The sequence below is a fragment of the Anser cygnoides genome, chromosome 18 (assembly GCF_040182565.1).
Source record: "Anser cygnoides isolate HZ-2024a breed goose chromosome 18, Taihu_goose_T2T_genome, whole genome shotgun sequence".
NCBI classification, from domain to species: domain Eukaryota; kingdom Metazoa; phylum Chordata; class Aves; order Anseriformes; family Anatidae; genus Anser; species Anser cygnoides.
Genome location: NC_089890.1, coordinates 6,751,133 through 6,778,390, shown reverse-complemented (window position 1 = coordinate 6,778,390; position 27,258 = coordinate 6,751,133). Strand labels below are relative to the sequence as shown.

The 27,258-nt window shown below is 60.8% G+C and overlaps 1 protein-coding gene across 2 annotated transcripts; it reads left to right on the top strand.

Annotated features, from left to right (window-relative positions):
- Positions 1-624: 624 nt before the first annotated feature.
- On the top strand, positions 625-23,785 carry TMEM132E (transmembrane protein 132E). 2 transcript variants are annotated; one of them, XM_066979567.1, is made up of 9 exons: positions 625-1,228; positions 11,097-12,009; positions 12,863-13,003; positions 14,745-14,937; positions 15,208-15,351; positions 18,727-18,932; positions 19,192-19,471; positions 19,554-19,745; positions 20,485-23,785. In XM_066979567.1, exons 1-9 carry the CDS (start codon positions 1,165-1,167, stop codon positions 21,511-21,513), a joined length of 3,162 nt encoding a protein of 1,053 aa, XP_066835668.1. In that variant the 5' UTR covers positions 625-1,164; the 3' UTR covers positions 21,514-23,785. The 2 variants fall into 2 exon arrangements, with proteins under 2 accessions (XP_066835668.1, XP_047924173.2); XM_048068216.2 differs by lacking the exon at positions 625-1,228 and adding an exon at positions 2,451-2,465 and having other exon boundaries at positions 20,485-23,784.
- Positions 23,786-27,258: the final 3,473 nt, after the last annotated feature.

Genomic DNA, 27,258 nt, shown 5'->3' with positions numbered 1-27,258 from the left:
GAGGAGGAAGGCGCCTCCCCCTGCCGCCCTCCCCGCTCCGACCCCCCCCGGAGCCCGATGCGGCTCCGGCCGGGCGAGCGGCCACGGGAGCGCCCAGCAGCGGGGCCCCCCCCCCCGGCACCGGGGGGTCCAGAGGCGGGGGGGGAGGGGGGGGACAAGGAGCAGAACCCCCCCATTCCCACCTCCTCCCGCCCCCCCTTTTTGCTTTTATTTACAAACAGCAGCGGGGCACCCCCCTCTTTAAGCCGGGGGGGGGGGGGAGGAGGCGGCGGGGACCCCCCCTCCTTGCCGTGCTCATGGCCGGGCCCCCCCGCTTCCAGCACCCACGGGGGGGCAGCGGCTGAGCCCCGGCCCCCCCCCCGGCCCCGCTCCCCCCAAACTTTGCCTTCGGATGCGGGGACTCCGCCGAGCTGCTCCTGATTAATTGCATCTGCCTCGGATTAATTATTCACCCTCCTGCTGCTTTTTTTTTTTCCTGTTATCGTCGTTTTTTATTTTTTTTTTTTTTTTTTTTCCTCGGGGGGAGCGCTTTAATTCCGATTTTTTGGGGAAGAAGGCGCTTGGAGACGATACATAGATTTTTTTTTATTTTTTTTTTTATTTTGCGGGGGGGGGGGGGGGCTGGCGACTTGCTAGCCCTGCAGCATCATCCTTCATCGGCGCAGCTTTTATTCTATTATTTTATTTTATTTTTTCTTGGGGGGGGGGGGGGGGTGCGCACACGTGCTCTTCTCCCCCCCCTGGATCCCGAGGAGGAGGAAGAGGAGGAGGAGGAGGAGGAGGAGGAAGAGGAGGGGGGGACCCACCCGGCTCGGCGCGCCCCCGCTCGCCCTGCAGGCACCGGGGGGGTTGCGGCAGGGTTGGGGTGCGGGGCCGGGGCTGGGGTGCTGTGCCCCGTGAGCTGGGGGGGCACCGAGTCCCCTAACCCAAACCTGGTCCCCCCACCCCCCAAATTCCACCGTTGGCTGCTGCCGCCGGCTCGCACGTGGTTGGATTTAGGGGATTTCTGCGGGTATATATATATATATTTTTTTTTGGTGCTTGGCTTGGATTTCTATTTTATTTTAAATTTTTTTTGCCACGGGGGGGTGGGGTGGGCTCGGGGCCTGGCTGCTCCTGCCGCTGCCCCCCCCTCCCACCCCCCCCCCCCCCCAACATCTCGCCATGGGCTCCCCAAAGAAGATGCCCCCGGGGCTGGCCGCCCTGCTCTGCTGCCTGCTGCTCCCCGGTAAGTGCCGCGGGGGGGGGGGGGGACACGGGACGGGAACCTGCGGGGGGTGCGTGGCTCTGTGTCCCGGGGGGGCTCCCGCGGTGTCTGCCCCCAGCCCCTGCCCCCCTCTGCCTTAAAACCCCCCCCGCAGCCGCTACCTCCCCTCGCCCTCTGCGCCCCCCCCCCCAAGATGAAACGGGTGAAAATCGGAGTTTTTTCCTGCTTTAATAAAATGACGGCTTCACGGGGTTGTTTGCTCGGGTGGGGAGAAGGGGGTCGCCCCCCCCTTTTCCCCAAGCCCCCCCCCCCCGCCCCGGCCTCCCCAACGCTTTCTCCTCCTCATGGGCATCGCTTTGGGTTGGGGTGCGGCGATGGGCGTACAGCCTCCCCCCTCCCTCTGCTTCTTCCTCACTCCTTCCCCCCACCCCAAATAAATAAGGATTTGGGGTCGGGGGGGGTCCCAGCCGGTGCTGCTGCCCCCTCCCCGCCTGCAGCCTGAGCAGGGGGGGGGCCCTGCTGCCTGCGCTCACTTTCCCTGAGTTGCATTTCAATCGCTGCTGTCACCCTGCCGGTGACACCCCGGCCCTGGGGACGGTGGCACCTGCTGCAGGGGGCTTTTTTTTTTGCGGGGGGTGGCACTTTTGGGGGGGCTTGTGGGGTAAAAGCGACCCCTGCCAATGCACCAGCCGAAGCGCCTTTCCCCGGTGGTTGAGCAGAAAGAGGGGGGGCTGCTGGTGTCTGGGGGTGCCGTGTGTACCCCTCGGCCAGCCAGGGGTTTTGGGGTGCCCCCAGGGGTTGGGGCTGTGCCACCAAAGCCGGGGGGGGTCTCAGGATCACGTCCCAGCAGCCCGTGGACGAGGCGCTGGGGGGGGCTCGGGCAGGGTTCCCGAGCATCTGCAGCCCCCCGAGGCTCTCGGAGGAGCATGGGGAGGTATTTACCCACAGCGGCAAAATAATAAAAATTTAAAAAAATATATAAAGGGGTGTGTGTGTGTGTGCTGAGGGTGCTGCAGGGGGCAGGCAGGGTTTATTTTTCCCCTGACCCCCCCCCCCGGCTCCCCCCAGAGCAGCAGGAGCAGCGATGCTCCCGGTGCAGCACCCGCAGCACGGCGCTGCCTCGCTGGGCACCGCAACTTTATCCAGGGGCTGGGGGTGCTGGGCCCCCCCTGTCCCCCCCCCCCCCCCCCAAGGGACCCCAGGAGTGGGTACAGACCCACGGTGCTTCCGCGGGCACCGGCTTTTTCGGGACCAACAGGTAACAGGGTTGGCAGCCGGCGGGGGAAACGTGCTCGTCCTCCTTTCCTCCCTCCTTCCCTGCCTCGGTTTTGCCTTTAGGAGCTGCGGGCGGCTGGCTCGGCGTTTCCCCATTGGGGGGGGGGGAACCACGGCAGGCGTCTGCCAAGCTCCGCTGGGGGATAAACGCTCGGAGACATCGGGGGAAATCTCCCGTCTTCGCCAGGGGGTTGTGGTGTGGGGCTGGATGCGGCCCCTCCTTCCTGGCGGGGGGGGGGGGGGGGGGGGTATTTCTGAGCCTCTAGGAGCAGGCAGCAGGGTGGGTCAGGCTTCTGCTTTATGGCAGGGCTGGATTTGGCCCCTGGGCCGGGGGATATGATGGGTTGGGGGGGTCCCCAGCAGGAGGGGTGCCAGGAGCTGGCGCTGCGGTGCTGGGGCTGGAGCCGGGCTGCCGGCAGGGTGTGCTGGGGCTGGCACGGGGCTGCTGCCAACGGGGCTGGCATTATAGGACCCCCCCAGAACCCACTCCCCACTCTCCATCCCTCCTGCCCACCCGGCCTCATCCAGCCCATTAAGGGATGGGGCGGATTTCCCAGCCCCAGCACCCCAAAATCATCCCCCCTCTCGCCATGCACCGGTGGGCGAGGGTGGCCCCAGGGGCTGCGGGAGGCTGCTGGGACCCCTGCGAGGCGCCTGCCATGGGCTTGGGGCTCGTTTTGGGATGTGGAGCTGCCCTCGCCAGCCCCTTTGGCCTTTCCTGGGCAGCTGAAGGTCTCGGAGGGAGCCACAAAAAGCGGCCGAAAGCTCCAAATTTCCTTGGCCTTCCTTAGGAATTGCTCTGGCTGCCTGCTGGGCTCAGCCTGTGGCTACGCGGCGCCCTTTTCTGCTGCCCGAGGATGCTTCTTCCCCGTTCCCTTTTTTATTTCTTTCTTTTTATTTTTAATAACGACCCTCGGCGGCAGCTTCACCCCACTTTGTGCTTCTCTGCCGGTCCGGGAGCCCCCCGGGAGCCCCACTTGGCTGCGGGCCCCGCACCAGCTGCTGGCAGAGAGGGGATTTTGGCATCCCCGCATCCTGGGCTGGGGCGGCCCCGGGGCTGCGCGAGGGTTTTCCGGAGGGACGGAGCTCGGGTGCTGGGCACGGCAGAGCCGCAGAGCTGAAAGAGCCCTTTCGGGATGCGGCACAGCGGGGATTCGCCCGTCGGTTTGTTTGGGTGGGTTTGGGGTCAGCCCCTGCGTCCTCTCCCTGCTGCTCGCTGAGCCTCGGCCCTGCTGCGTGCCTCAGTTTCCCCTCTCCTGGAGGCGGAGATGTGGGGTTATTTGGTGTCTGTCCCCGTGCAAGGCAGGCCTGGCTTTCCAGCTGGCTTAGCGCCACTTGTTCGCCCTCCTGAGAAGTGTGAAATAAAAATAAAGGATGACTTTTGCAGCCGTGCCGTGGAGGGGCAGTAACCAGAGCGAAGGGGTCCCCGCGCGGTGCTGCTGTCACCTGCGGGGCCACCGGGGCCAGCTCCCCCATGCCTCCACCCCACTGGGGATGGGGCCATATCCCTCTCTCTGCATATCCCCCCTAATTCCCAGCGGGTCCGAGCCCCGTGTGTAGGGCTGGGGGTGTAGGATGGCCGCGGGAGCTTCAGCCAGCGCACCCCAATGCCAGCGGGGTGCGGACCACCTCCCGGCCCCATTTCGGCACCGAGCGTCCCCTGCCTTGGGGATTTTTCAGGCCAGCAGGTGGAGATGTGCCATAACTTGCTGCCGGAATGGGGAAAACACATTCGGCATTTGCTCGCTTACCAGGTCCTGGGCGTGATGCTGGGTCTCAGGGGCTCAGCACCCTCAGCACCAGCCCCGAGCAGGCGGGGGCTGGCAGCACCTCGCCTGCCTGGTGGGGCAGAGGGCAGGATGTGGCCCCCGAGCCGGGCTGAACCAGGCAGGAAGGGGTCACACGAGGGCACCCAGGAGCCAAAATCCTTGTTTCCAGCTCCGGGGTGCCCTTAGGTGACCCCAGCTCTTCCTTGCTGCTTTTTCCTCCCCTCGGGTTCCTAATGGGGTTTAGACCCGGGGTGGGGTTGCCGCCCGCTGGTTCGGCAGCCCAGCAACAAGTTGCTCCTTTCAGGGAGCATCAGGTTTGTCCCTGCGTGCTCACAGGGGTGCCTTGAAACCCCCAGCCGGGGCTGCGCTTGCCTGTGTGTGCGTGACGAGCACGGGGAGCAGGAGCTGGCACATGAATTGCCCCAGAATTTCGGGACCAAGCTCCCCCTGCTGCACCACCCAGGGAAACCGAGGCAGGGCACCGGGTAGACGCAACCCCACAGCAGGACGTTGCACAGCAGTGCTACTTAATTCACCCCACCGTGGCCAGCTGCCATGATCCCTCCTCTCTAAACCCGTTTCCTGAAAAAAAAAAAGAAAAGGGAAGGAAAGGAAAAAACCAACCCAGCCCCAGCAGAGCATCCCCTGACATTGCATGGGCACAGCCCAGCTCCGCGGCGCAGCCACCCGCCTGTCCCCATCCATCCCATGGCTTCTGGCAGTAGGGGGGCGCAGGAAAAAAAAAATCCTGGGAAAAGCAGGGATTTAAAGGGCGAGGGAAGGGGTCTTTGCGTGGTGTTACCCGATTTTTGGCTCTTTGCATTACCAGAGCAGCCCAAAAGGGGTGGCTGGAGGAAGTGTTCCCCTCCCGTGCGGTGCTTGTCGCCGAGCGAGCATCCCATCCATCTGGAAAAGGTCACTCTGGCTAATCTAATCAGCGTCTTTTATTATTAAATACAGGGCTCTGCTAACGAGCTGCCCCCCCGGGAGGGAGGAGGGGGCTGCCTGGCGCCAGGGCCGTGCTGCCTTTGGGGTGGGTTTGCTCGTGGGGAGGCTGTGGGATGGCAGCGAGGGGACCGGTGCGTGACGGGGCAGGTCCTGGCGCTTCTCGCCGTCGGTAGAGGTGCTCTGAGCTCAGGGTTTCCTTGTGAATTGGAAGAAACACGGTCCTCAGAGGTGCTCTGAGCTCGCGTTTTGCCTTCAAACTGGGAGAAATGGGGTCCTCCAGCTGAATCTGATGGCAGCCCAGGATGCCTGCTGCCAGGGGAAGGCACAAACGTAGGGCTTGGGGATTGAGTGATCCCGGGTTTGTGATGCTGCTCTCGCCGTGCCTGGTCCCTGCCTTTCCCCAGCTGCTTGTTGCTGCTCCCAGCCCTTCCCTCCCCGCAGCGCCGGGTCAGAAGCCCGCGGCTCGCTGCCGTCTCCTCCCCGGGAGGATGCTGTGATCAAGGCACTTCTGTTTTCCTCCTTGGTCTCCTTCCATCTCCTGCTGGCCAGTGTTTTCCCCTTGCTTGTGCAACATTTGCCGTCCTGGATTTTTCAATAGCTATGCCGAAAGCCCAGGCTCTCAGGTGCTTTGCGTTCCAGCCCTGGAAGGGTTACGGCGGCAGGTTGTGCTCTGTCCTGCTGCCTTGCAGGGCTGACAAAAGTTCTGCCTTTAGGGCTTTCCCTCTGCTCTCGGGGTGCTTTCTTGTTGATGCCGGGCCCCATCCTGGCTCCTTCACAGCTCGTTTTGTGCCTCTTGCTGCATCCTGCTACGGCTCAGCACTGCCCGGCACAGGGGAGAATTAATCGGCGCCGCAGCAGCCCAAAACGTGTCCCTTGGCACAACCGGGGGGATGGAGATGGGACGGGGGCTGTGAGCGGGACAGGTGCCTTCGGGGGATCACTGCCACCCCACACCGATGCTGGCTCAATCCTGGGCTCAACAGCTGCTGGGTTTATCCAGGGCAGCCCCCTGCTGTGCTGCGTTTTGGAGCCCCGGGGTGTTCCCGTGGACATTCATGCTCGGGCAATTCCTCGTCCTTTTTATTCTTCCCCCCCTTTTTTTTTTTTCTTTTCCTCTCACCTTTTAATTCATTTCTTCATTTTTCTTCCTCCTCCACAAAGGCCCTCTCCTCCCCGGCCCCTGGCCTGTCCCCCGACGTGATTTGTGGAAATTGCTCTAAAGTAGCTGCCGCGTAAAAGCCTCGCCTGCTCCGGGAATTTATGGCAGGCTGTGCCTGAGCGCAGCACATCCCATTTAGCCCGTATTTATTTATTCCTTTAGGTTTCTTCTCCCACCCCTTCCCTTTTAATAATTTCCTGGGGAAAATGCAGGGCTCAGCACTGCAGCCTGGGGCGCCCAACGTGCATTCTGCCAGCATTTCTTGGGGGGTTACTTCTCCCCGGGGTGTTGGGCTGGACCCGGGGGTGCTGCTGTCACCCAGGGGTGCTGCTGTCACGCAGGGGGCTGCTGCATCCTGGTACCAGCCACGATGCTCTCGTTTGGGGCTGGTGGTGGAAAGAGGCATCCCCAGGTGGGAGCCAGGAGGAGGATTTCTAAGGATGCCCCCAGACACAGACACCCCTCTCCTTCTCCTCTGGGACCTAAAAGAAGGGAGAGTCATCAGCACAACCCTGTATTAGACACCGGAGAATCCACCCTGAGCACCACTGCTGCCTCTAGTCAGACTCGATCCTCTTTTCCCAACCTCCACCCACCCAATTCTGATCCTGGAATGCTTTTGGGAAGCCCCAACCTCACCAGCCTCCCAGGACGAACACCGGGGGCCCTCTTGCTGCGGTGCCTCCCAGCCCCACCGCCGCCGCGGGGCAGCCCCAGGGGCCGCGGGTGGCCCAGGATCTTCACGACCCCCCTGTCACAGCATCCCCTCGGCCGTCTCACCGCCGCGAGCCAGGGGGAGGTGCCGGTACATTTGTAACAATTATTCACTTAATTGAGTTCCAATTAGCCGGGGCTGGAGATGGAGGCTCGCACCGCGTCGGCGGGCGCGGGGAGCTTGTTGTCTTTCATGTCGCCGAAAACAATTTCCAAGGCTCCGGCTGATGGGAAGCGTTTCCGAGCTTCCCACGAGGGCCGGGTTTCCCGATTCGGCTCTGGTTGTGCTGCGGGGGGGTTCCCCAGGCTGCATCGAGGCACAGAGCACGGGGGGGGGGCTCCCCCTGCCATGTCCCTGTGGACCCAAAGCTCCCTGTGCCGGGGCTGCGCCCAGGTTCGGCACCACCGGGGCTGAAGCTTTGAGTTTTGGGTGGAGGTGCAGACCTCTGTTCCCCAATTTCTTTTTCTTTTTTTTTTTTTTTTTTTGCTGTTTGGGGTCAGACGCTCCTTGGGTGGGGGTTTAAGGTGGTGGGGGTTGATGCTCGGGGGTGGAAATGGATATGGGGAGGTGGGCACGAGCCTGGCTCCTGCCCTGATCCCCCTTTGGCTGGAGCATCCTGGTGTTGGGACACTCAGATGTGGGGCAGCCCCACTGTGGGGGGCTCGTGTCCACCCTTTGTAGTTGGCCCTAATGGCCATGGGGATGAAGTATGGACCTCACGCTGTAATTTTTGGGGCTCTGAAGCTTTGACTGGGTTGCAGGGGGCATCCAGGGGATGCTCGGGTGCAGTGGGGTGGTTTCACACTGCCCAGAAGCGAAGCTGCAGCTGGGACATCTGCGGGTGGCTTCATGGTGGGAGCACCCCGGGAGGCTCGGTGGGGTGCTGGAGACGAAGGCAGTGGCCTGGGGGCTGCCCTTTTTGGGGTCCTGGGGCCTATCCCACAGCTCTTTGACCACTGCTTAAACCCTGGAGCTTTTTTGTCCCCGAGGGTCACCAGGGAGTGCTGGAACTCCTCCGGAGAAGCACCAGCAGAGCTTCAAGGCAGCGTGAAGCCATCTGTGGGGGGTCAAGGAGGGTTTTTACCACGGTGTCAGCCCCATTCCTTGCACTGGGACAACCCCTGCAGCCTGCCCCAAGCGGGGGAGCTGGGCTGTGGGGGGACCAGGCTGGGGCACAGCCCCCAGCTCCCCCCCCATTCCTATTTTCCTGTGTTTTTCTGTATGCTTTTCCCCTGCTAAGTGGGGATATATGTGCTGGGAGCCCCCTGCTGCAGCCCGGGGGATAAGCTGGGATCAGGATCCCCCCTGGAGCGTGCCTAAAGCGATCCCTATGGCAGACAGCTGGGGCTGGGGCTAAGCCGGAGCTTAGCGCTGGGTATCGGTGCTGGGTGAGAGGAGGAGGAGGGGGCTCTTCAGCCTCAGGGCAGTTGGGAGTGGGGTCAGGATCAGGGGGCTGAGAAACACTCCCCATGACCCCTATTTGCTGGGGATCTGGGGTGAGAATAAAGGCAAGCAAGCCTGCAACCCCACTAGCCATAACCATGGCCAGTCTGTCCATCAGCCTTTCCATCTGTCTGACCCCAAGCAGGGAGAACAGAGCAGGGTCGCCCCTCGGGGATGGGATTATTTCAATGCCAGAGACCCCCAGAAGCATCAGCCCCCTCAGATGGGGGTGTCTCTTGTCTGCAGGGCAGTGGGGTGGGTGCTGCCACATCCCACACCGCTGTCCCCACGTGCCATCGTGGCCGTCCCTGGGCCCATCTGGCTGCGGCGACGTGGGGCACATCTGGCCGGGCAGATGTGGCTGCCGGGGGGGGGTCACTGCGTGTTCCCACCTCCCTCTCTGCCCCCTTTCTCCTCTCTGTGGGTCGCAGCCCACCCTGGGCTGCCACGGATGGGGGTGAGTGTGGGTCCCATCCTGCTGTGGTGCTGGGCAGGGGGTGAATTTTAGCCAAGGGGGGGGGAGGGCTGGGCAGCCCTCAGGCTGGCTGGGTGCAGAGATCTGCTTTTTGCTTGTGGTGCTGAACCGCGAGGGTGGAAGGACCATATGGTCCTCTCTGCGCCAGCCTAATATACCCGGCAATGCGGGTCAGGCGCCGCAAATCCCGTTAACTGCCGTGGGCCTGTGCGGGGCAGAGCCGGCAGCCGGGGCTTAACCCTTCTGTCCCCCCAAACCCAGCCGGAGGTGGGGGTGCCAGAGCTGCTGGCCCCCCAGGGGGGCTGCTGGAGGCCAGGGCAGGGGCTGGGGACAGCCCGGGGTCTCCTGAGCTGTAGGGTTTTCCTTCCTTCCACCCTTCTCTCCATCAGTCCTCCGTTCTTTCTGCTGCCCCAACTCCTCTCTGCTGCCACCCCATGGCACAAGGCTGGGCTCTGAGCATGGTGCTGGGCTCTGAGCGTGGTGCTGGGCTTGGTGCCACCTCGACTGTCCCCCCACAGTGCACTCAGCATCACCATCGGTGTCCCTCGGTGCTGCCGGGAGCAGGTCTTTGGGTGGATTTCCTTTGTGAAATGATCCAATCCTTCTCCAAACACCGGATTTTTTTAAGGAACAAAAATGATAAGGAAAAAATTTGCACTGTTTCAGTGATTCAGTGTTTAACTTGAGCTTTTTTTCCCTGGCTCCCGGTGCCTCATTCGCTCTCGTGGGTATTTCATCCAACATAACTCAGGCTTGGGGATCTTTTCTCAACTCTGCTTCCCAGCGGGTAATCTCTCATCTTGGAAAAAAAAAAAATCCCTCTTGTTGAAAATCCTGGGAAAACACCAGGAATGGCAGGAGCAGCCCTAGCTGCATGGACCAGGACTGTGCTACAACCGGGGCTGTGGCTTCACCGGCAGTGCCACCATGTCCCCAGCACCTGCCTGGCCCCGGGGACGAACCGCAGCTGCAGATGCCGTCGGTACCCATACCGAGCGCTAATCCTTTTAGGAGCCTTCCTAAGCCTCTTACCCCCTGCACCCTGCTGCAGTGAGTTCCCGGGTGGGTTGCGGGGTCTCGACTCGGCTCCGAGCCTGTGTCTCCACGGGTCTGGCCACAGCGATGCTCCAGCAGAAGAGAATCCTGCTTGGGCATTCTCCCATACCCCTGGGTAGGAAATAAGAGGAAAGGGTGAGAGCTCTGGGGAAGCCCCCCCGGCATGCTTTTCTCCCCCATCAGAAGTCCCCAGGCAGGTGCCACGGCAGGGGCTGAGCTGTCACATCAGCTCCTCTCGCCGCCCGTAATTTGGGTGCTGGCGGCTGCTCGGAGCTGCTGGGGCCACTGGGGAGCGGCTGCAATCAGCGCCGGGGCCGCCGGCTGCATGGCGGGGAGATGTGAGGGGGGGGCCAGGCGTCCTGGGAATTGCTGGCAGCCGCGGATGTGAAGACCTTGAGATGTCTCCCATGCTCCTACAGGAGCCGTCGGGTGTGCGGGCTGGGGATGGGTTCAGCTGGGTGCTTCTGCCCCTGCCTCCACCCAGCCAAATGAGTGGGGCCGCGGGGGCACTGGGGTCAGTTTGCCCCAGGTCACTGGGGAGGGTTGGTAGCAGTTGGACGAGCGTGTCCCCAGTTGGTGTGACCTCCTCGCCTCCCTCTTGGCCCCCCACAAGCTACCAGTGTCATCATCACCTTTGCACTGGGCCGTGTCCACGGCTGGTAAAATCAGGGCTCACAAGCTGGACCTGCTGCTTGGTACTGGGATGCTGGAGGAGCTCAGCACCCTTTGCGCCATGCACCTCGGGGCTTGGCTGGGAGCTAGGGGTGGTTTGGGGAATGAGTTTTTGGCTGATCTGGGGGATGAGTTCGTGGCACGTGTCCTTGCTCGCTGGACACCCTGTCCCACGTTGAGGATGGGTTGGTGGGAGGCTGGAGCCCCCCAGCAGGAAGCACAGTGACCCCCGAGGTGCCGGGGGGTGCTCAGCAGGAGGAAAACCCAGCCTGACTCCCCCTTGCGAGATGCCTGGGGGCTACACCTCCTAGTCCTAACCATGGGGGCTCCGGGGGGCAATGCCCTGCACTAACCCCCCCTCTCCATCCTCTTTACAGCCCACGCCAAGGGTCCAGCCCCCAGCCCTGAGCCCGCCGAGCCCGCCGGCGCCGTGATGCTGCCGGTGAGCTACCGCCTGTCCAACACCCGCCTGGCCTTCTTCCTCAAGGAGGTGGGGGCCAGCCCCCCAGGCAATGGCAGTGCCCCGCTGCAGCGCTCCGAGCCCTTCGTCGTCTTCCAGACCAAGGAGCTGCCTGTGCTCAACGTCACCCTGGGACCCTTCAGCACGGGGCTGGTGCTGCCCAAGGAGCACCTGCAGCCCTCCAGCACCCTGGAGGTCCCCGACCGCCTCACAGTCAACTGGAAGGTGCGCGCCTTCATCATCCAGCCCCGCCTGGTGGCCAGCCAGCCCGTGGTCCAAGTGCTCTTCTACGTGGCCGGCCGGGATTGGGACGACTTCGACGTGACCGACCGGCTGCCCTGCGTGCGGCTCCACGCCTTCCGCGACGCCCGTGAGATCAAGAGCTCGTGCCGGCTGCGGGGCAGCCTGGCCACCTGCCTGGTGCAGGCGGAGCTGCCCCGCGCCTGGTTCGGCCCCGGCGCCGTGCCGCTGGGCAGGAGAAAGAGCCCCGAGAGTGTGGAGGTGCCAGGCGAGAGCCAGCAAGCCGAGCTCTACTACACCCTGCACGCCCCCGACGGGGCCGGCCAGTGCCTTGGGGACACGGTATTGTCATCATCCCCCCGCCGCGGGGCCGCCGGGGGGGCCAGGACCGAGGGGCCCACGCAGCACCCGCTGCTGCGCATCGGCAGCGTCAGCCTCCTGCAGGCGCCCCCCGCGCAGCCCATGCAGGAGCACCACCTGGACGGCAACGTCTTCATCCGGCTGCCCGACAAGCCGCTGAAGCCCGGCGAGGTGCTGAGCATCCTCCTCTACCTGATGGCCAACTCCACGGTGGAGCACTTCACCCTCAGGTAGGGGCCCGAGCCTGGGATCGGCCCCAAAAGTGTCCCTGTTTTGTAGGGGAGGGTTGGTTTGGTTGGGGTGGGAGAGAGGAAGGGGATGGGGAGGGTGCTTATGGGGTTTTGAAGTGTTTTGTGGTTTTGCAATGGGGGTTTCATGGAGGAAAGGGCCTTCCCCTGGGGTTTTCACAGCGCTGCTGCTGTGGTGCAGTGCTCCCCGTTGCACTGAGGTTTGGGGCCGTGCCAGCAGCAGTGGGATTTGCTCGCCGACACCTTGGGGATGAGATGCAACCTGGTCGTGGGGCCAGCAGGGGCTCCCCCTGTGCCCCCCATCCCGATGCCAGGGCAGGATGTGCTGAGCACCCCAGGATGGGGAGGTGATTGGGGGCACCCCCTTGTCCCTAAGGACAAGGGGGTGTGATAAGGACAGGCTCAGACCCTGCTATCAGGGCTGCTGGCTGGTGATTCCTCTATCTAAAACTGGCTCCGTGGCAGGGCAGAACTTGTGCTTCTTGGGAGGGAAACTGAGGCACAGGGGGCACACAGGGCAGCCATTCCCACATCTCATCAGTGGGTGTTGGCAGCGAATGACTGCGACCCTCTGGCACAGGGGACATGGTGCTGGATGCTCTCCTGTCCCTCACCGTGGGGCCAGAGGCCCAAATTCCTGCTGGAGGGGTGATGGGGGGGGGGCAGCACCCCATGGCAAAGAGGGGCTCAGGGGGGCTCGGCCCCGCCACGGTGCCTCCACCACGGGGAATGCTTCTGAGAGCTGGGAGGAATTTGGGGTGAAAAATCCCCCTGCAGCCCCGGCAGGGCAGCTGGGGGGGCGGTCGGATCCAGCCCTGACCGTGGCTCTCTGCAGGGTGAAGGCCAAGAAAGGCGTCAACCTGCTCAGCACCAAGTCGAGGAGCGTGCAGTGGCTGGTGAGCTCGGAGCTGCTGACGGGCGGCAAGCACTCCACTGCCACCGTCGACGTGGCCAGGGCGGAGGGCGCTGGGCCCAGGTAAGGGACCCTCGTTCATCCCCAGCCCCAGGGCAGCACCGGAGGGGTGATTTGGGGAAATCTGTGGGTTTTGGTCCAGAGCCGGTCTTCGCCTGGTTGGCACTGGTGGCCTGTGGGTGCTGGGGGGGGGGGTCAAGCGATGTGCTCCTAGGTCACCAGGACCATTTTGCAGCTGCATCCCCATCTGAGCTGGTAGCACCCGGTTGTTTCAGGTGCTCGTGGGCATTTATGGGGGATTTTGCGGCTGAGTTGTGAAGCCATGGTGGATCTTTCAGATTTGGGGGAAGTATTTCAATTTTTGTAAAAGTTTTAACACCACGGGTGGCAGCAGCAGCTCTTTGCTGGTTATCCTGATCCCCGCTGAGAGTCCCTCTGGGAAGGAAGGGGAGCGCTTCCTGGGCACAGTCCCCTCCAGTCCCTAAGGTCACATCTCCATCACCTGGTGTCTTTGGGATCAGGGAGGCAAAAGCCTCTGGGAGCAGGGTTAGAGCGAGCTGATGCTCTCGAGCTGTGTTGGAAAATGTCAAAAGCAACCAGAGCAGAGGGATGTCGGAGCCCACAGCTGACATCAGCGTGTCCCAATGGCCACCAGCCACATTGTCCCCTGCCCGGACACCCTGTGCCCACCCCGGTGCCACCCTGGAGCCAGGCGCGGGCTGGCAGGGGGGAGCACCCAGCTCCCCTCCCCTTCCCCTGCCCCCTCCCTGCCTCTGCCGCCGACTCAAATCAGCCTTGAAAGGTTAGAGACGGGAGATGAATTTAAAGTGATTACAATCACCTTTTAGACAAACAACTCGATCAAATATTAACGTAATGGAAATGATGAATGACTCAAAGCCGCGTCGCCCTCCGGGCCCTGTGAGCACGAGCGGTTTGCTTTGGGGGTGGCAAGGATTGGAGGGGACCCTGGAACTTTGGGGTGATATTGGCCAATTTTGGTTGTTTTGCACCCCAGCAGCTGCCCCTGGAGTTGTGCCCCAGATCCGGGCAGCCTGGCTGTGCCGGGATGCCCTTGCAGCAAGGAGCCCCTTCCCCTCGTTATATGAAAGAGAAACCTCCCGTGTCCGGCCTCCTCAGATCAGTGGGGCCTTCCCTACGGCTGCTGCATGGCAGGATGAGAGCGGGGCCATTTCGGCTTTCTTCCTCCCCTTTCGCCCCCTGCTCCAGGGAGGTTCTGCCAGCTCTGAGCGGGGCTGTGTGGGCCCTGGGGTGTCTCCTGGGGACGCTCCATTTTTTGGGACCCTTGCAGCCCTTTGTTTTAGGGGGATTGGCTCCCCAGGGCCCAAACCCCAGCGCAGCCCATGTGTTGCCCCGTGGGATGCTCAGGGTTTGACATGTGAATGCAGAAGCAGCCCGTGGTGGTAAATCCAGCTGGGCTGCCAGAATGATGGAGCCCAGGAGGTGAGGACAGAGCCTGTGGCCATCTGCAGTCCCCTCGTCCAAGTGCCCATCCCATGGTTAGTGATGCTGGGCAGGTCCAGCACAGAGTACTGATATAGCACCCATGGGAGCTGGCCGAGGCTTTTCTCCCACGGGGGATAAGCAGGAAAAATCAATTTCTCTTCCATTTGTGTGGGTTTCCTCTGAGCAGCCCCCCTGGCTATTCTGGGCTGACCACCATGGTGGTGACCACCCCCGAAGAGACCCCCTGGAGATGCTCTGCATGGCTGGACGGGACCACCCAGTGCTGGTTCCCCGGGGCACCCACCTCACCGTGTCCCCCCCTCCTGCCCCCTGCCAGGGACGGGGACACCTCCTCCGAGGTCATGCAGCTGGATTTCGAGATGGAGAACTTCACCAGCCAGTCGGTGACGCGCCGCATCATGTGGCACATCGACTACAGGGGCCGTAACCCCCCGCCCGACCTGGAGAAGGTGGTGACGGAGCTGACGGTCATCCAGAGGGACATCCGGGCCATCGTGCCCCTGGCCATGGTGAGCGGGGTTTGATGTTCCTCCAGCCCTCTTGCTTAGCTCCTCTGGTTTCCTACTGGGGATGGGTTGATGTCCCCCCAGGGATCTGTGGGCAGGGATGGGTGGCGATGTGTTCCCCTGCGTTCCTGGCTCTCCCACCAGCCCACTTGCACCATATCCCCCCCCCCCTGCAGCACCTGTCCCTGGATCTGGCAGGATCTGGCCCTGGGGCTGGTGCAGGACAGCGAGTCGCCCTGTTACAGGACGGTCCCCTTTGTGCCCCGTCCCCAGGACACGGAGATCATCAACACGGCCATCCTGACGGGCCGCACCGTGGCCATTCCCGTGAAGGTCATCGCCATCGAGCTGAGCGGCATCATCGTGGACGTCTCGGCCATGGTGGAGTGCAAGTCCAACAATGAAGACATCATCAAGGTGGGTGCGGGTGGGGGCTCGTGTGGCCCTGTTGAGGGATAACCCCACAAAGGATCACGCGCTGAGCCTCTCCTGGGGCTTCAGTCCCCGTGCGACTCTCCCCAGCCCTATGGGGTGAAGGATGGGGCCCTTTGTCACTGCAGGAGGCCACGGGATGCTCTGGGGCTGCAGACACTGGCTCCAGGCAGCAGCAATAACTAAGGGTTATCGCAGCACTTAGCGCCCATAGGTAAAATATTGTCACCTGGCAGTGCAAGCTGCACGTTTTCATCAGCGGCTTCACCTGCGCTGCCGGGCGATGTTCATCTCCTGTGCAGGCTGATGTGGGGTTGGGGCTGAGGTGTGGTCCTGGAGAGGCATTGGGGGGCAGAGGAGGGTATCGGGGACGATGGGGGACAGCGGGAGGGACGTGGAGAGGAGCGAGAAGGGCGGTGTGGGAGGGGGGCCGAGCTGTGAGTGCAGAGCATGGCAACAGTCCCCCTGCTCCCCCCAGCTGACGAGGCAGCCTCTGTCCTCGAATCCAGCTACGGCTGTGCATTTTCCATCGCCGTAGCCATTCATCCTTATACATTTTCTATCACTGTACGTATCCATCTCTCCGCCCGCCTGCATTATTCTATCACCGTACTCATCCGTCCGTCCATCCGTCCCCCCCAGACACCTCCCCTTCTCCCAGCGGGGCAGGGGGTGATGGGCAGAGCCCCGGCCGGGCTGGGACCTGCTCTCTCCTGGGGTCCCCTGGGAGCCAGCAGCCCCGCGGGCAGGTGACAGCCGGTGTCACCGACTGTTTACCCAAGTTCTCGAACAAAGCCCCAATCCGTGCGATTTACCGTGCCGGCTCTAATTTATGGAGACCGGTCCTCCGCAGCGTGATAAAACACTGGAGCAATAATACACTTCAGGATGGACTCCAAGACACTTAAACTGTTTAATGTGCTGTCTTTCCACTCGTAAATCTATTTACACGCTGTCCCCAGACCTGGGGGGGGCAGACACATGCACGCGAGCGGGGATGAATAATGCATGGAGCAGCCCTCCAGCACCACTCGCTCGCCATCCGGAGCCCCGCGCAATTTCTTGCTGAGTTATTTTGTGTTTGTGCTAGGGATTCGTTTCCGAGGGAGCTCTCGGTTCCCTGCTGAGATTGGGGAGTATGATTATGGTGCCAGGGCTATAAACCTGTTACATAAATCAAAGCTTACATGGTGGGATCCGCTATCTGTTACTGTAAATAATTTAGCGTTGGGGAGCGGGGAAGGGATGCTTCTCCCCAGGTGGTGTGTGGCTCGCTGGGGGTTGATCTTGCATGGAGGGGAAATGTTGTGGACCTGGTGGACGTGGTAGTGAAGATGCCACCCCTGAAGGCTGGTGGGTGAGAGCTGTCACCCTGATCCCTGCATGCGGTGACGCAGGGAAAATCCCCGTGCTCTGCCCAGAGAGAAGGAGCTGCCTATCCAAGGCAGCATGGAAATAATCCCCGGCTTCGGGGACAACACACGTGCTGAGGGATGTGGAAGGAGAGGAGGTGCCACCTCTGCCTCCGAGGGAGAGGCTCAGCCTCACCCTCTCTGTGAGCCTTCCTTAGGAGCCCACCACCCGCCCCTGGTTGAAGACCCTCCAGGAGCAAGTCATCCCATTGGGGCTGCAGCCCCGGGGACGTGGCCACCCTCAGAACCCCTGGCTGGCCCACTGTTCCTGCTCCGGAGGGCCTTGGAGGTGAATTATCCCCTTTATCCCACGCTTGAGGCCGTGCCGTGCAGAAGCAGAGCCGGTGGTGCCTTGGCTCAGAGCCCAGGCAGACCTCAGCCTCTCGCTTCCCGACGCCTTGCTGCAAATCCGGGAAGCATCTCCCAACAAGCGTGCGCTTCATTTAAAAGCTAATCTGCAGTCACTCCATCATCAGGACAGGCCCGATGTGCTGGTATTTTTTGTTGTCGAATCCCCCCCCCCCGTCCCCAACCAACTGAAAAGCAAGTGGCCCCCAGAACGAGGTGCTGGGGGGATTTATTAGGTAAGACAACGCGAGCAGCAGCCCATCATATTTATTGTGATAAATGGCACAATATCTAGTGCTGGAGGATTCGCCCAAGAGCTCATCTTTATTCAAACGCTGCCCTGCCAGAGCTGAGATTGTCTTTTCATGGAGGCTGAGCTGATACAAGAGCAAACCAACCTGCATGGCCCTTCCCTCCCTCTGGCTGCGGAGTTCCGGGTGCAGCATCCTCCACCACCCCCAGGGAACACAGGGCTGGGAAGCACAAAGCTCCTGCAGCCGGATGGATGTACAGACCCCAGGATATGATGGGGAGGGATGCAGGGATGCTTTCTCCTGTGCTGGCAGGCAGCGTGGACTCAGTCCTTTGTCAGCCCTCAGAGAATCCACGTGGGAGAGCACCTTGGTGGAATCTGGGTTTTCCGCGCTGTTGAGGTGCTCGATGCAACTGAGAAAGAATGACTGAGCTGCTGACTGAGCAGAATGATTATTATTTCTTTTCCAGCTGGAAACAATTCAGGTGCAATTCCCAATGTTTTGGGGGCAGAGCTGGGCACAGGGAATGCTGCAGATGCGAGGTGGGAGCCCCCAGCCCCGCTGCCCCCAGCCCTTGCTGGGCAGGGGAAGGTGCTGTTGACTCCGCTGCCCTGAGCAGAAGCACCGGCGATGCTTTAGTGGCATCCTCTTAGCTCCTTAATTGGCTTGGATTGGTCGGTAATAAGTGGCCCCCGCAGGATGTGTTTGTTTTATAGCAAATTTAACTAATGGCATTTGCATAAATGGGAATTAAAAGAGGAAAAGAGAGAGAGGAGATGAATGCGAGGATTCGGGTGGACTCTGAGAAGCGCTCTCTGGTGTGCGCAGGAGGGACAGGGATGGGGATGGGGATGGGGATGGGGACGGGGATGGGGACGGGGAGAGGGATGGAGATGGGAATGCGTCCCCTTCCATGGTGGGCACTGGTGGGTGCCAGGACATGGGTATGCAGCTGGTCACTGCGTGCTGCCCGTGCTCCATAGCCATGGATGGGGGAAATCTGGGGCAGATGGCCAGGGTGAGCAATCTGCAGCCTCTGTGAAGCACCTGTGGGCACGTCTCGATCACACATGGTAGAAGGGCACAATTTGGTGTGTGGCCAAAGGGGTTGAAGCACCAATATAAGGTGCCTGGGGGAGCTGGATAGGAGGGAAACGTGTGTTATGGACGTGGTGTTTGCAGCTCCATGTCTCTGAGCAGGGACTTCAGGGAGGAAAGAGCATCCCTGCTCACTGGTCTGCCTTTAACCAGCTACATGCACAGTGTAATCCTGCTCCTCTGAGATGTCCCAGCCTCCTGCCAGGCTCTCTGGAGTTTTACAACCCCCTGACCTCCCCTCTCCCCAGGTCTCCAGCAGTTGTGACTATGTCTTTGTCAGCGGGAAGGAGTCGCGGGGCTCCATGAGCGCCCGGGTCACCTTCACCTACGAGCACCTCTCGGCCCCGCTGGAGATGACAGTGTGGGTGCCCAAGCTGCCGCTGCACATCGAGCTCTCAGACACCCGGCTGAGCCAAGTGAAGGGCTGGAGGGTGCCCATCCTGCCGGACAGGAGGTGGGTGCTGTGGGGGGGCTGTGTGTGGGGCACCCCAGGGTGAGGGAGGTAGCAATGTGCTGGAGGAGGTCCTCAGGGGGGGACCCCAAGATGTGGGGTGTGCAGGGAGAGGCTGGAGAGGACAAGGTGAAGGTGACAGGGGTTTATTTAATAGCCGTGTTCAGCTGGTTAATGAGGGGGTATTAAAAATGACGGAGCCAGACTCTTCTCAGAGGTCTCTCTCCCTGTCTGCCACCCCTCTCCTGTCCCCGTCTCGCAGGTCGGTGCGGGACAGCGAGCACGAGGAGGATGAGGAGGAGCGGAAGCAAAGCCGGGGTTGTGCCCTGCAGTACCAGCACGCCACGCTGCAGGTCTTCACCCAGTTCCACACCACGGCGGCGGAGGGCACGGGGCAGGTGGTCACCATGCTGGGGCCCGACTGGCTGGTGGAGGTCACCGACCTGGTCAGCGACTTCATGCGCGTGGACGACCCGCGGGTGGCCCACCTGGTGGACAGCTTCACGCTGGCGGGGAGGGAGCCGGGCACCACGCTCTTCAAGGTACCCCCCCGGCCTCCTTTCCCCCCTTCCTGCACCGTGGCTGGGGGTGGCGGGGTGGTGACGGTCACCTCGACCCCCGCAGGTGGTGTCCCCGCTTGTGGAGGCGGTGCTGGGCGAGACGCTGGTGACGGTGGCGGAGGAGAAGGTCAGTATCACAGACCTGAAGGCCCAGGTGGTCTCCAGCCTCTCGCTGTCCCTGCACCCCAGCCCCGGTAATAGCCACACCATCATCGCCCGGACGGCTGCCCAGCAGACCCTCAGCTTCTTCAAGCAGGTGAGGCCAGGGGTGTGCCCGGATCTAGGGGGGATTTGGGGTGGGGTGGGGTCTCCACCTGTAAAAACCCTTTCCCAAATCCTGACTGAGGTCATCCCGGGCTCTCTCAGCACCTGCTGCCCTCCAGATACCCCAAATGACCCCAAAGCAGCCCAGAAACCTTCCCACAGACCCATGAGCCCTCCCTGCCCACCCTTGGCTTGGGGACAGGGCCCAGCCATGGCGACAAAGGTGTCTGGGAGAAGTCCCATAGAGTTCCCAGCTTGTAGCCTCTGGGGCTGAGGTTGGGGTGAGCCTGGTTTTCTGGAGGTCCTGCCTGTCTGGTGGCCTCCAGCCTCCGAGCCTCGAAGCTCCTGCTGCCCCCCAGGCCTCTCCTCCATGCCAAGCCCCGGGGAACAGTGGGGAAGGGACTGAGCACCTGGACCACCCGACAGCAGGCCGGAGGGAGCTAGAAAGCTGCCCGCACCTTGTCCCAACCCCTTGGCAGGCCCTCGGTATGAGGAGATGTTCAGAGGCCCCATCCTGCTTCAGCAAGTATGGGGAAAATTGAGGGGGAGAACGGTCAAAAGCGAAAAACAAGGAGATGGTGGGAAGGAACAGGACAAATCAATAGGTGGGTGGGTGAAGGATTATGTGGGGGAAGGATGAGAAGGAGGAGGGACGGATGGATAGATGGCTGAGCGGGTGCAGGTGGGACTGGCATCGTGCTGGGCAACCGGTGCCTGTGTTGGTCCTGCAGGAAGCGCTCCTGAGCCTGTGGATTTCCTACAGCGACGGCACCACGGCCCCGCTCTCCCTCTACGACCCCAAGGACTACAACCTGGTGGTGAGCAGTCTGGACGAGAAGGTGGTCTCGGTGACCCAGGACCGGGCCTTCCCCTTGGTGGTGGCGGAGAGTGAGGGCGCCGGGGAGCTGCTGCGGGCCGAGCTGGTCATCTGCGAGAGCTGCCAGAAGACCAAGCGCAAGAGCGTGCTCTTCACAGCCCTGGCCAGCGTGCGGGTCCATTTTGGCTCCGAGGAGGACCCGACCTACGACTACGACCACGTCCCCAGCAAGCCGGGGCTGGCAGAGCCGGGGGCGAGCACCACCCTGCGGGCAGAGGTGGAGAGGAAAGCGGAGCCGAGCGAGGACAGTCGGATGTCCAGCGCGTCCCACCCCACCGAGGACTTCCCCACCATCCCCACCGGCTTCGTCCAGGTGACCAGGGGGCTGACGGACCTGGAGATAGGCATGTACGCCCTCCTGGGCGTCTTCTGTTTGGCCATCTTGGTCTTCCTCATCAACTGCATTGTCTTTGTGCTGAAATACCGGCACAAACGCATCCCGCCCGAAGGCCAGACCAACATGGACCATTCCCACCACTGGGTCTTCTTGGGCAACGGGCAGCCCTTGCGGGCTCACAATGACCTCTCCCCCCAGCCTGAGAGCCCTGGGAACCCCTTGGAAAACGTCCAGACCTGCTGCCACGCGGACCACCACAGCAGCGGGAGCTCGCAGACCAGCGTGCAGAGCCAGGTCCATGGCCGCGGGGACGGTTCCTCGGGGGGCTCCACGCGGGACCAGAGCGAGGACCCCCTCAACTCGCCCACCTCCAAGCGGAAGCGGGTGAAGTTCACCACCTTCGCCACGCTGCCAACCGATGAGCTGGCCTACAACTCCATCCCCATCGCCGATGAGGAGGACTTGGAGTGGGTCTGCCAGGACATGGGGCTGCAAGACCCCGAAGAGCTTCACAACTACATCCGCAGAATCAAAGAGATCGCTTAACGCAGGGGCAGAGGGGACGGGGCGGGAGGGAGGGGGCTGCCACGCCGTGCCACGCCACGCCACATCATGCCACGCCACGCCGGCTGCTTCCTGGGGCCGGAGACCCAAATTGGGCTCTCTGGCATGTTCCCGTTCGCACATCTCACATCCTCCTCACCCCGTCCGGAGGCACCCCCGGGGGCCTTTTTCTTTTCTTGCCCTTTCCCGTCTGGTTGTCCCCAGGGGAGGCAAGGAGCACACGCACAGCCACCAAGCCTACTGGTGAGCCGGGGGGCCACGAGGGAGGCGAGCCAGGGGTTGGAGATGGATGAGGTCAAAACCTGAGCGCGCGCGATGGCAAACAGGGCAGGATGATGCTGTGGGTCCTGTGAGGCAGAGGGTGGAAGAGTGGAGACATCCCGGCCCCCTCCCAGGAGCTGAGGAGGGAGGTGGCAGGTGGGGGTCCCCAAAGGCATCCCCACCGTACCCGGGGGGGGTCGCACAACCCCCTTTGCTGCACCTGGTTGCACAATTTCGGAGGTGAGTGCTGGTACAAGGATTTGCCATTCTATGGCTGTTGGGGTGTGGGGTGCACAGCCCGGTCCCCCACCCCAAGCCCGCTGTCTGCTCCATGTGGGATGGTGACATTAACGTTTGCCATCACGGCATCCCTCGGGGACCACGTGCCTCTGCCCCAGGGCTGCTGGTTTCTGGCCTCCCAGCACTGGGACATGGTCGGGAGATGCTGTGGGGGCTTCCCACCACCCAACTCGGTGCCAGCCCGGTGGGGACCATGCCCAGTCCCAGCCTAGTTCCCCCAGTCCCAGACCAGCAGGGATGCCCGCAGCCAGGCTCAGCCTCCGTGGTGCCTTCTGACTGCCATAACCTTCCTGGCCACCCTGTCCCCAGCCCCAAAGGCACCCTCATCATGGAGCATCCTCAGCCAGGCTGACCCCATGGGGACCACCAGGTACCAGGGCCGGTGGGCTGGGGGTCCCGAGCATCATCCGGTGGAGAGGGCAGGCGGCAGCTGGCAGCAGATTATTTCTGGATCGGAAGTTACCCACCACTGTGTCTATTTTTTTTTCTTAAATAAAAGACTAGAAAAAGAAAAAAACAAACAACCCACAATGAAATGGAAAGCCAAAACCGAAAAGCACTGCAGCGCTCTGATGGCTGCAGCTCTGCTGCAGTGCCCTGTCCTATGTCGGGGCTGGTTTGGAGTCACCCCCAGCCAGGTGGGCTCTGCTGGAGGGAAAGGGCACACACAGCACTGTCGGCCCCCCCCTAAAACCCCAAACCCATGGCAGAGCACTGCTGGCAACCTGGGGGCATCACTGGCTTTGACGCCCATCAGAGCATTGAGCACTTTGGGGACAAAGCTGTGGATTTGGGGCTCCCCCCTCCCCAGTCCTCCCCACCTTGGCAGCCCGATCAAAGAGGGGGTGATGGCACAGCCTCATCTCGCCAGTCCCCGTGCCTCAGTTTCCCTGGCAGGACAGCAGCAGCCTGGGGCAGTATCTTGAAAGTCTCTTTAAGGAGTTTATCTTTTTGGGGCTATGGAAATTTCTCCCCCGAGTGGCCTTAAAACTTTCCCGATAGCTCTATGCTGGTTTTATATACACATATCCATATATATATATATATATGAGGGAATTGAGATGTGCTCAAAGACCAGGTGGGTGATGCAGTTATGTTTTACTGTGCCCTCTTATCTAAAGGACACAGGTCTGGCTGTGCGAGCTGCCGATCTGATAGCGCTTCTGAGCAGTAAAATTAATACAGCCCAATTCCCTGCCTGGAGCCACCAAACCTCCTCGTTAAATTAACATATATGAATATTTGTTAAAAAAAAAAAAGAAAAGAAAAAAGGAAGGAAGAAGAAAAGGAGCAGACAGAGGTAAGAAAAGTGCATAATAACATTTTGTAATCGTAATAAGCCGCGGCAGCGCCCGACTCCTGCTCCGTGAGTGCGACCTGGGGCTGAGGCAGTTGGGAGGGGAGGACAGAGTTTTGCCCCCTTTGCAGCAATCCCCATGAGCTGCTTGCCCGCTGCCTCCTCCCAGCAGTGGCATTTTGCCACCCAGTCACCTTCGCACAGGGCTTTGCCCCTGCCCGTGTCACCTCTGCCCCCTCTGCACTGGTGGGGACGGCGCAGTGGCATGGCGAGGGACGCCGGTGCTGGCCCTGGTGGCAGATGTGCTCAGGGCATCTGAATGAAGACAGAAAATCTTCTAGATATCTACAGCTATTTATTGATACATAAATATGTATATATTTATACATTATAAGTACAGATGTATATATATGCATATACAATGTGTGTGTATGTATATATATAACTATATATATATAAAGCTATATATATATAGCTCTGTGTGCATTCCTGTTACTGGTGCCAAGGGCTTTGCTCAGGTGCACGGGTGCACATTTGCACCTACACAACATACGTACCCATATGAACAGGCACCCAACACCCACCCCACTGGTCCTCCAAAGGCCCCTCTGGGCTACAGGGGCACGAGGAAAGCAGCTTTCCAAAACTGTTTGGGCTCCTAACACCCTTGTAGACCCTTAGGAAACATGGCATGTAGGCACTGGGTGAAATTCTGGGGTCAAAACCCAGGAAAACAGCATGGGTTTGGCACGGATAAGATTTGTCCTGCTTCAGTGGATTCTCTCTCTGCCTGGTTCCCACTCCAGCCCTTTCTCCTCACTCCCTTTCCTGGGATTTTATTTTTTCATGCTCAGAATGAGCAGCTGGGACACGGGCTGGGGGGGGGGGGAAGCAGGAAAGACCCCAAAAAACATGTAGGTTATGTACATAGGCTGCAAAAGGAAGGGGAGCTGTGGGGCTCCCACCACCCCCTGGACCATCCTCATGGGGGTTGTTGGCACCCGCTGGGGGAAGCCACCCGCAGCCAGTCCCAAACCAGCACTTTCCCCGCTTGCTGCTCCAGTTCCCGTAAATAAAGCAGGCAAACAGCCCTCCAGTGGCCAAATCCCTGTGAAGAAAAACGAAAGAGGGGATAGTAATTAAAAAGAAACCTCTATTCCAGCTCCCCTCCCGACCTGCCCTCTGTTTATTCTCCTCTGCCTCTTTCCTTTACAGGGTTTTACTCTCTGCTCCCAGCAGGCAGGCACAAACGTGCTGTGTAACACGGTGCTGGGGGGAGCACAGCACCTGGGGGGGCAGAGCTGGGGACTGACCCCCCTGCACCCCTCCGAGGCTTGTTTCCCCCCCGGCCCCCACCTTCCCATAAGCCAAATATCCCCCTTAAACAATATCCTATAAAAAAAAAATCAAACCACTTGAAGCAGCCAAGCCCTTCATGCAACAGAGAGAGCAGGATGAAATTTTGGGGTCTCCCTGCACCGAGGCCACTGGGTGCAGTGGTCGTGGTGGGGCTGTCCTCCCCATGGAGGTCAGACCTTGCCGTGCCCAGGTGTCCCACCACCCTCTGTCCCCTCCAGCCATCCCCTCCATGGTCTCACCCACCTTTTTCTCCCTCCCTGGGTTTTCCCTTGACGAGTGACAGCAGCCAGGGCCCTTCACCCTACTCCCACCCCAGCGCATCCCCGTTGTGCTCCCCCTCGAGATGCCTCTGACTGCCATCAGTGCCATCCGGGGGAAGTTTAATTAACACAGGACCTGCCCCCCCACGCCTCGCTGTTGACATTACCAGTGCGCAGCAGCTGGGATAATTACTTTGGTAATTGCACTGCTATTTCTGGGGTCTCTTGGCTCCTTATTTTTTTTGCCTGGCTCAGCAAGGAATGTAGATGGGGGATAGGAAAGCCCATAAAACCCCGGCATTCTGGGGCTGCTCTGTGCTGGGAAGCTTTTCCCCTGCTGCTAACCTGGGGCTGCCAAAATACGCCCCCTGTGGCAGGGAAGATTGGGGATTTGGGGTTGGAGCCAAGCAACAGCAGCCCTGCGCTGATGGGAAGCTCTAGGGGAGCCCCCACGAGGTTTTAGCCCTGTGAAAGCCATAAATGCCCAGGGGGGGACATTTCCTGGGTTGAGGCCCTTTCCTTGTGCTTTCTAGGAATTTCCCAACAATTTACAGGATTTTACCATCGCTTCTCATAAACTCCAGGGTCTCAAGCTGATTTGCAAACTCTCGGCTTAAACGTTAGATAACAGCATCAGGGAAATGGCTTTAAAACGGTGACTGCCTTGAAGATGCTATCAGGGTGGCGTTACGAGAGGCAGACCCACTGTTTTAAACAGGCTCCATCGCCTCCCGCCCTGTAAAACCTTCTCCTCTCACTGAATCAGCAGCGGGGGCAGCAAATTCCCAAAGGGGGCTCCCCCCCCGCTGGTGGGATCGTGCCCTGCTACCCCTCAGGGGGATGCCACCAGGGTTTGTGGAGGTGAAGCGCTGGGTGCATGGAGTGGACGTCTTCGTTTTGGGCAGCCTGGTGGGGCCACCCTGACCTCGGAGCCTTTGGTGGGTGCTGTCGGGGGGGGGATCTGTTCTCAGCCCCCAGCTGCAGGTTTCCAGCCCCGGCAGCTCCTGCAGGCTCAGCCCAGCCCACGCAGCAGATGCCGCTGGCGTTCCCGACAGCACAGCCCAAGGAAGGCCCCAGTTTTGTTAGTTCGTGGATTTAAAGGTCATGAAAACCGTCTTGGCTGACCTCCAATGACGTGGAGCAGCAAATGTCACCCAGTTACCCATCTGTTGAGCCCCTGCGGCGTGACCGATAGAGGCGTTTTCTTGGCTGTGATGGAAAAGAAGGATGCAAGAGATGGCTCGTGGCTTTCTCTGTTGGTTTTCCCCTCAGGCACCTGCTGAGTATTTTGCTTTTGTGGGACACCTGGGGGCTGTGCTCTTGTGGGGCCAAGACACTCAATGAATCTGGTCGCAGCCCAAGGAAAACGAAGCCTTGTGGCCACGCAGGAAAAGTCAGGAAAAAAATTAATTAAGCACTGCTAATTTCCCCACCCTATGCAGTTTAAAGGTCTCATTCTGCCCTCTGCAAGATGCTGTTTAGGACAGCAGAAACTCCAGCTAAACCTCAGAGAGAACTTAAACCTTCCTCGGCCCGAGCCTACACCCAGCTCCAGCTCCAGCTTTGTCTGCTTTGTTCGCCAGGCAGTCGACGTCCCTGCGTGCCAGGATCCTTTTGCTCCCCCCGACCTGGCGCCGTGGCTCGATTTTGGCTCCCCGTCTCAGCACAAAGCTGCGGGTGCCTCAGCGGGGCCACCCGGAGAGTAATTGGAGGCAGCACGGATCACAATAACGCCGGCAAATCCAATTACCCAAGGGTTAAGCACTCCGCTGATGAAAACCAGGGGCTCAAACCGCTGAGCCAGCAAAAGCTCCACGTCGATCGATGCCATGTAAATAATATCGCTTGTTCCTGGGAGCCCGTCGCTTTCTCTTAGGGTGGTGCAATACGTTTAGCCTGGCAGAACCCAAGGAGCAGATGAGCAAACGGCTCGGTGTGCACGGAGAGGAGCCTCCTGCACGAGCCGCTAAACAAACCCAGGAATAATTGCTGCTCACGTCGCGCTCGTGGCCGCTATCGAGTGAGCCCGGGATTACTTGGTGAACACGAAGCCTTCTCTCAATCGTATCTGCAGCGGATGAAAAAAATGCCATTTCTGGGTCGTTGTAATCCCATCATGGGTTTATGCGCCCGCGGTCCTGGGGGAGCGCTGCGGTCTCACCGGCAGCTCTGAGCACTGGGTGCTGACGCTGGATCAATCCCGCACCCGTCCTCACCCCACTCAGGGGTCCCTCTGTGGATTCTCTAGTG

Bases quoted from the DNA above. Each gene is read 5' to 3' on its own strand.
- TMEM132E (XM_066979567.1), top strand. From the start codon at position 1,165: ATGGGCTCCCCAAAGAAGATGCCCCCGGGGCTGGCCGCCCTGCTCTGC. The intron at 1,229-11,096 runs GTAAGTGCCGCG...TCCTCTTTACAG, and splicing joins CTGCTGCCTGCTGCTCCCCG to CCCACGCCAAGGGTCCAGCC. The intron at 14,938-15,207 runs GTGAGCGGGGTT...CCCCGTCCCCAG, and splicing joins CCATCGTGCCCCTGGCCATG to GACACGGAGATCATCAACAC.